The sequence below is a fragment of the Cryptotermes secundus genome, unplaced genomic scaffold (assembly GCF_002891405.2).
Source record: "Cryptotermes secundus unplaced genomic scaffold, Csec_1.0 scaffold599, whole genome shotgun sequence".
Lineage (NCBI taxonomy): Eukaryota > Metazoa > Arthropoda > Insecta > Blattodea > Kalotermitidae > Cryptotermes > Cryptotermes secundus.
The window spans coordinates 802,366-811,477 of NW_019730109.1; the positions used below are offsets into that span (position 1 = coordinate 802,366).

General features: G+C 39.6%; 1 protein-coding gene across 1 annotated transcript in view; it reads left to right on the forward strand.

Annotated features, from left to right (window-relative positions):
* LOC111866161 (structural maintenance of chromosomes protein 1A) overlaps positions 1 to 9,112 on the forward strand; it is a 70,362-nt gene that overhangs the window by 27,518 nt on the left and 33,732 nt on the right. Inside the window, exons 8-12 of the mRNA XM_023854829.2 lie at positions 1,201 to 1,415; positions 4,415 to 4,628; positions 7,703 to 7,914; positions 8,207 to 8,372; positions 8,766 to 8,888. Coding sequence (XP_023710597.1) covers positions 1,201 to 1,415; positions 4,415 to 4,628; positions 7,703 to 7,914; positions 8,207 to 8,372; positions 8,766 to 8,888 — 930 coding nt within the window. The remainder of the gene's footprint in view (positions 1 to 1,200; positions 1,416 to 4,414; positions 4,629 to 7,702; positions 7,915 to 8,206; positions 8,373 to 8,765; positions 8,889 to 9,112) is intronic.

Here is a 9,112-nt window from a genome sequence, read left to right on the forward strand (position 1 = left end):
TTTTTTGATGTGAATGGCATTGTCCACAAAGAGTTCGTTCTGCCAGGACAAACAGTGAACCAACATTTCTACCTGGATGTGTTACGAAGATTACGAGAGTGTTTTCGTCATTTCTTCCTGTCGAAGGACCCAGGGCATGGCATGTCTTCTGTTGACATGTTGCCAGATTTGAAATGGGAAAACCACTCATAGACCTGTGATTTCCCCAAAGCATCATCATTAAAGGCTTGCCGAAGCATCCCAACAGTCTCGGCTGCAGTTTTCCCTAACAGAAAGCAAAATTTCACGCACACTCTTTGTTCCTTCTGGTCGGCCATCTCACTAATCGCCAAAGGGTTGAAACAGGAACGCACACAACAGAGCACCACAGACAAACCACTTAACTCAGACTGACGCCAGCTCACTAACAGTCGCGGGAGACCCCCAGCTAACACCACCTAGCAGCACAACTCGTAACTACAAAGCATGCGCTCGCAACAGGTCGGTTCCGGTTATTTTTGGGTCCCCACTCATAGAAATGTTCTTCTCTGGTTAGTTTTTAATATGTGGGTATTTGATTTCCTGAATTATTAACATTTTATAATTATTGACTTGATATATGGTGTCTTTGATTTTAGATTTAATAGGATTTTATCTTTGAATGTGATCTCAGTTATATACCTGGCCATATATCGTTGTTTTGATTCCTTTCTGTAGTATGTGTGATGATGAGGTGGGTCCATATGGTCTTCTGTTAACTGGTTGTGCATCGCCACGCGTGCGGAATTTCTCATATGTTGGAACTTATTTTTCCTGAATTCTTAATATTTTGCACTTGTCGAATTGTGGCATGGAGTGTTTTGGTTTGGATTTAGTTTGGGCTTGTTGAGATATGGATTAATTTTAATCACAAATGTGATATATAGAATGGTCCAGGGTATGAGAATATCTGTATAGTTTCAATACAATAGATGTCTCCTCATGCCCCTCTCCACCTGAAGCAGGAGTAAAATCATTTCTGAAATGTTATGCTTTTATGTAAGAGCTAGGGCACTGGACATAGTCCAAAATAATAGATTATTATAACCAATAGTATGTACATTGTGTAATAGAGAATTGTGGAAAGATGCACAGTGACAGAGTATCCATTAGCTTCTTCTGTGCTCAGATTGAATTTTGCTATGACAACTTGTGAGAGTCTGTGTCCCTATTTTCCTGCAGGTTGCAGAGTACCACCGGCTGAAGGAGGAGGCTGGAAAGCAGTCAGCTATGTACCTTCAGCAGCTGGACTCGGTCAATCGAGAACAGAAATCTGATCAAGATCGCTTGGATAATGAGTTCAGGAAGAAAGCTGAGTTGGAGAACCGTCTGCGACAGAAAGGGCATGAGAAAGATGAAGCTATGAAGCGTGTTGAGAAACTAGCTGAACACATAAAGTGAGTGTGTATGTGGTGGGGGGTAGTCCCCCTGTAATTATAAGTAGTAACAGAAGTGAATTTCCTCCAGAATAAAGTTTGAATAATCATTCATCTTTCTCCTTATATCAAAAGTGGCATAATACCTATTGAAACTTCAACAGATTTTTTTGTTTTGATATGTATTGTTATTTGAAGTTTTTTGTTCTCATGACAGTGAATATTAAGACTGTGATCTTCTGGGATGTAGTGCCATGCACATTACTCATTCAGTTGATTTATAACTGTAAAGTTTAAACATAAACATGAAGGAAGAAAAGGGTGAGACTGCAATAGTACATGCTTAGATAGGATGGGCATGATTGCTTTAGTGCATGTTCTGGTTTAACCTTGTGGGCAAACATAGCTCAAGACCTTTGTAAGGTTTGTGGAGGTTAGTTTTCTTTTTTGGTGCACTCTCCTGACTGGCACATAAATGTTGGTGCACTAAAATAAATGCTGTATTCTTCTTACTTTAATAAGTGTAGATGCTAAAAAAAATGCTGTAACATCACATAACTTTTGTATTATTTACTGCTGTGGTATTGCACACTAGTCACCTTGATGCCTTAGATGGTTGCCTTTTATGCAATACAAAGGTTCATTACCATGTTCACAAATTCCTGCCATTGGTCTGTACTGTTATCCATGTGATTTAGTGCACTCTCTCCCATTGTTTCTTTAAGACTCATTTTAATACCGTCCTTCCATTTACACCTAGGCCTCTCAAATTGTCTCTTTCCTTCCAGTTTTCCAAGTCACATTGTATTTTGGCCTGTGTGACGTTTCTTAACATGTTATTTTTTTTATGCCAAGGGGTTGTTAGTCCCCCACCCACTTCCCATGCTGGAGAATTACCTCTTGTTAGCTGCCCGTGACTGCTTATTCAATATATTCACAACTGTTTTCCATATTTGGAGGCTTTGTCTACTGTCTGCACCCACCCATGGTGACAATGAACTCACTTAGCATGGCAAATAATAAACATTAGGTAGATATGAGGGAGAGTCAGTAAATAGGACACAAATGTATCACTAGGTAGCAGCACAGTCCAGCTTCATGACAGTCTAGGTAGCAGATGCACATGCACATGTTCAGAGGCTGGTTTCTGTAGTCAAAATGGTGACCTTGCTTGAGTAGGTATTACCCAAGAGCAGCATCCAGTTTGTAAGTTTTTGTGGGCCAAAGGACTCAATGCAAAGGATATTCACGAAGAAATGTTTCTTGTTTATGTTGGGATGTGTTTGTCGTGTAAAGTGGTTCCACCTTGGTGGCATATGTTTCACTGATGATGAAGAGGTTGAAACACAGGTGCAGAAGTGGCTGAGACAGCAGAAGAAGACTTCTGTGCAGCGGGTTTTGACGCACTGGTAAAGTAATGGAGCAAGTGTATCAATATTGGTGAAGGATATTTTGAGAAATGAATGCTTTTTCTTGGTTTGAATATCACATACTTTACATTTTATATCAATTTGTGGCTTATTTACTGACTCTCCCTCATGCATATTGTGACATAACAGCTAAAAGCTGGAATAATGGAACAAAACAAGAGGCAGCCATTGTTATACAATGGCAGAGTAAACACATTTCCACAGCAGTGAATGAACACACAACAAGATAGGAACCATGGAAGTGATGTTTTCTGTGCAGTCCAAGCCAAGGCTGTGTAGTGAAGATAACCAGTGAAGTTGAGCCAGCCTTAAGTTGCATTGTTAAGTGCCACCACCAAGAAAGTACTAGTGCAGACATAGCAGACTGAGAAGACATAGTATAATTGTAGTGATGTGTAGAGTGTGTAAATTGGTGAGACTGTTATAGTTATTTGTAGTTACAAGTTATAAGCGTTCAGTAAATTAGTCATCAATCCAAACCCTTAGTCAACTCGCTGACATGTGACAATACTATAGGCATGTATGAATTTTGAGATTGAATTTAGAAAAATTGCAAGGAAGGATTGGTGCTGAGTTTGACTATGTAGAAGACTGGTTGTCTCAACCCAAAAGAGTTGCAAAATTATGAGTTCACATGAATTAAATGTTGTATGTGTGTATTTAATTTATTCATTGGATGGTTTTAATCTGTTATAAGCTTTTAGTATGCCAAAGTTAGCTGTATGTTGTGCTGTGAGAGTGTTAATGAGAAAGTGAGAGACAGTAATATGCTTGAGGTGCCATGAGGTTGCCCAAAGTGTTATGAGGGTTAGGAAACAAAACTGGAAGCTCACCTGTTTGTGATATGAGGTCCTGTGCTAACACAGGAGTCCCTCACCATAAAGATGGCAGATCATGTCAAGAAAGAAGTAGTGCAAAAGAATAATGTGTCAGAAGGTATCATGCTCAACAGTTATGGTTTATACTGCAAGGTTATTGTGATTAAACATATAAAACAAACAACTATAAACCAGCAAGAAAATGTAGTGTCTTCTCGAGCAGATTTCTGAAGGTGGAAACAACATAAACATGACTATTAATTCAATGTGAATATCATCGTTTGTTGACATTCAGAGACAGTGAAAAATTGGTTTTCTAGGGAAAGTTCTAATTCTCATTCTTGTCTTGATTCTTTCCAGATGCTGATCTAGGGCTTGTCTCTAACTGGAAAAGTGCTTTCATGTATGTGCCTAATATGTTTTACTGAATGTGATAAGAAGCAAAAGAAGCCTAGTTTAATTATTTGTGTCCAAATTGTATTGTATATTTTCTTAAGTATCAATCGTGTGGTTTTTATTCTAAGGAATGTGTTCAGTTATAGTTACCTTTGATATCCTGAAGAATTATGCAGTGAATTATAAAATAGCAGTTGCATATTTTATATGCCAGTAATGCTTCTGTAATGATCAATCAGGTAAACTGTCTCGGTCTTTTACCCAGTAACAGTTTTAGCTAATTTTACTTATGGAAAAACATTTTGCGCTTTATTATAAACTGTTTTGAAATGTGATTGTAATATGTTTTGTGCTAAGACAAATGTTTCTATTTCAGGAGTAGCGAGGCAGCCTTGGAAGAGCAGCGACGCATGCGTGAGGAGTTGCAATCAGATGTTGGAATGTCAAAGGAGAGGGTACAGGAGTTGCAGCGGGAGCTAGAGAGTGTTGTGGAACAGTTGGGTGATGCTAGGGTTGACAAACATGAGGACTCACGCCGTAAGAAGAAACAAGAAATTGTTGAGAACTTCAAACGATTATATCCTGGCGTGGTGTGTTTCTCTGTTATTTTTCCTAGACTTAGTAAAGAAGGCCTTTTATGAGTATGAATAATTCTCATTGTTAAGACATCTGGGAAACTCATTTTGATATAGCAGATATTTATTATCCTTCAGCATTTATGGCAACTGTAACAGCCTCTTTATTAACCCCTCAAACCGGCATTTAAATCCCTACTATTTCTACACTGCAGTGGTCATTAAATGACCCATTAGCACACATTTCTCACAGCATTCTTTCACTGTTATAATATTTTAGAAATTACTGAAGTTACTTCTATGAAACTTTCAGGAGGCCTTACAAATAGTCTAAGACTTTCATCCAGCATCTCTCTCTCTCTCTCTTTTTTAATAAATATCATACATTATTTGCTGCTAGGAAGTGGCTTTGGTGTGGTAGATCTTGAGGCAGCCCTCAAGACCCAAACCTTCTCCATGGTCCTTATGCCAGAATGAAGTTTCTTTCCCCCCCCCCCCCCCCCCCCNACTGCTCATCTCTGCTTGGGCTTGGCTTTCTTCCCAAGGGGATGTATCCTTTCTACAAAGTGTCTTGCTTTCAGGTGTTGGTGTCTTGGATGGTCCTCTGAGATGAGGTTCCAAAGCCTTCCCATGTACTTCAATAATTCTTTTATTATTTGATTATTATTTGAAGTCAGAAATCTAGATGGATTAACCGCGTCTGTGGCTTAGTGGTCAGAGTTTCTGGCTACAGATCCAGAGGTCCTGGGTTTGATTACCAGAGCTACCACATTTTCTGAGAAGTGGGTCTGGAATGAGGTCTACTCAGCCTTGTGAAGATAATTGAGGAGCTATTTCAAGGAAATAGTGGCTGTAGTCTAGAAACCCGAGATTAACGGCTGTGGGGATCCGTTTTGCTGACCATGCAACACCCTCTATCCACAAAAGTTGGCACTAACTTCGCCGACAAGCAGCGGTCGCTCAGTTGGTATAGTTTGCTTGTGGACTACAGGCCACGAAGTCTTTTTTAATCCAGATGGATTAGTTGCTTCACATTCTGGCTTTGTCTATAAAGCACAAAGGCATTATTCACTGAAATATTTAACAGCCTTTTGAACAGTTTTGTGTTCTACTTTGTGCTTCTTTTTCTCTCAGTTTCTCATATGGTGCAGTTTTTGATCCTTCAGGTCTCCTCCCATAAACAAGTTATATTCCTATACCTCTTGATTTATATGGGTCTTCCTCTCTTTGAAACTGCCACCATGGTATCACTGAAAGGTCAAAATAAATGACACAGGCTGCACAGTGGGTGCATTAGGTTATGCAGACACTATGGCTCTATTAAAAGTTTTATGATATAAAATTTGATTGCATTTGAATGATTATTTTTTGTGTGGATATATTGGGTTTCTGGACTTTATCCATTGTCCTAGTTTTTAAAAACTTAAAAACTAGGACGATGGATAAAGTCCAGAAACCCAATATATCAGTGTGTTATACACCATCGTCAGAATCCTATAGTAACTAATTATTTTTTGTGCTCAAGGAATCCTGTTTGTTTGAAATTTCTGTGAAGTTGAAGATACAGGGTGGGGCACAGAAACTTCCTTTTTGTGAAGACGCATTGTGAATGGAGGGGAGGTTGCAGAAAAGTGGGGATAGGCTCGGCGAATGCAGCAGTCGCGGAAGTTTCTATCTAATACCCCTCAGTAGGAAACATGAGGTGGACGAGTGAGCAGCATGCGTTTGCTGTCGAAGCCTATTTTTCGAACCACCATTTCTACTTGGCGGTGCAGCATGAGTTCTGTACTCACTTTGGAATTAAGCCCAGAGGTCTGGTTCTCGACCGGAAATCGATTGTTTTGTGGGTAGAGAACTTTAGGACAACCAGGAGTGTGGTGAAAAAATCATCAGGACGACAACGGACTGTTACAACGCCAGAAAATGTGGAGACAGTTCAACAGTCAATTTTGAGATCTCCATGACGCTCTGCTTGCAAACATGCAGTCGCTCTAGACATACCCAATAATTCAATGCGCCAAATTCTTCACGAGCATCATCATTTCCATCCCTATAAGATGGTTGTTGTGCAAGAATTGTCACCACATGATTTCCAGAACCGAATAACAATGTGCGAAATGTTATTGGAAACTTTACCCCTTGACACACTTGTTTTCTTTAGTGCTGAGGCACATTTTTACCTATCCAGATATGTCAACAAGCAGAATAAGCGCTATTGGAGTGGTAACAATCCCAGAGAGCTCTGTGAGAGGCCACTTCACAGTGATAAGGTGACAGTATGGTGTGCGTTGTTGAGAGTTGGCGTTATATGGCCTTATTTTTTTGAAGAAAATCATGCAGTTACTATCAGTTCACAGTGGTATGTGGACATGATTAAAAACTTTTTCAAACCAGCTCTTGAAGAAATGCATCTAGGAAATGTCTGGTTCCAACAGGATGGTGCCACGGCCAACACAGCCCGAGCTTCAATGAAAGTGTTGAGGGCAAAGTTCCCCGGATGGCTCATCTCACTTCGAGGTGACATCCCGTGGGCACAGCACTCACCTCATCTAAGGCCGATTTTTTTTTATGGGGATACCTCGAGGCAGAGGTTTTTAAACCTCGCCCCACAAACCTGCTTCAACTGAAGAATGTTATTCAGCAGGAAGTAGCCCAAATTCTGGTGCACATGTTGGAACGTGCAGAGGGGAACTTCAGAAAACGGTTGCATCAATGCATAGAGAACGGTGGCCACCACCTTCAAGATATTTTGTTTAAAACTTTAAAGTGTGTTCTTTCATTAGCTAAACATAAATTTTGTCTATCAGCAATAGTTTTTCTCTTATTCGCCTTCAAAGAAAGGAAGTTTCTGAGCCCCTCCCCCCTGTATTATAATAAAGTAATATACCATATTTTAGGGACTGGGCGCTGTTTTCGTCTTTCAGTTGCTAAACTATTGATATTTCTCAAATAAGCTGGAATAATTTATCATATTATATAACTATGAGTCCATTTCTTGTTATTTTACATGTATCTTGGTAGATGCTTGTAGGGTTATCTTCCTCACCTTCATTGTGTATCAGACAACATTGGTACTTGTGTGTTCGTAGTTTGACCGTATGATCAATATGTGCCAGCCCATCCACAAACGATACAATGTTGCCATCACCAAGGTGCTTGGAAAGTATATGGAAGCAATTGTTGTTGACACTGAGAAAACAGCCCGTCAGTGCATCCAGTATCTCAAAGAACAAATGTTGGAGCCTGAAACCTTTCTTCCTCTGGATTACATTCAGGCAAAGCCACTTAAAGAACGATTACGGTAAGTAAGCACAGGCAAGATTTGAGGCTCTCATAACTGTGAATATTAATACTGTATATGGTTTTCTAGCATGTGACACAATGTAATCTTGTAGCTAGAACTGATTTACTGTGAAGATGGAAGCAGCAGGTTCCCCGAGAACATAGATAACTGTCTACCACCCTACGTAAAGTCACTTTCCACATGATCATAATCTTCCATTTAAGCAACTTCATTATGAATATAATTTTGTATCATATTGCATCATAATTATCGAGAGATTAGAAGTTTGTGTTTATTCTTTGTTTTGTAGGAACATCAAAGAACCACGTAATGTGAAGCTGCTCTTTGATGTGCTTCACTACGATCCTTTGGATATTAAGCGAGCTGTCTTATTTGCTACAAATAATGCCCTTGTTTGTGAAACACCTGAGGATGCCATGAAAGTTGCATATGAAATGGATAAGAACAGATATGATGTAAGTGTTGCTACATGAGGTTGATTTGTGATGAACATGCAGAGGTTTCTGGTGTATATTCATGGTCACAGACATACTGTGATGGTTTACAAAATGAAAAGCACAAATGTGAAAATGAAGTAGGAATTAGGATTTAGAGAACATTCTGCACTTCTGAATCGGGGGTGGGGACTGAGCCTCCTGTCTAATGGATACTGGGGCTCTTTCTCCGGGGGGTGAAGCAGTAGGGTCATGTAGCTGACCACTCACCTCCATCTATTGCCCAGGTCAAGAAAGGTAAGCTAAACCTCCACTGCACCATATGTCTTCATTGCATAGAGCTTAAGTAATTAAGCATAGAAACTTACTTTTTTTTAAACATTCTGTAGTTAAAATTGTACTGTCATATTTTAGGCTGTGGCTCTTGATGGTACATTTTACCAGAAATCTGGAATTATCTCTGGTGGCAGCTTGGATCTGGCTCGCAAAGCAAAACGCTGGGATGAAAAACACATGTCCCAACTGAAAGCTACTAAGGTATGTGATAATACTTGAGACATATACATGCAGGGGTTAACCCTTTGACGTGGTCATTTAAATTCCGCGGCCGCGGCTCCTGCGGTAATATATTCAGCCGGCCATTTAAATTTTGCTCGAAAATTATTTATTCATCATTGTTCTTAAATTCTATGAGATAGGAACATGAAACTTTCACTAAAATGATCTTAAAAGGTGGTTTTATAACCTTACCTTATAATATG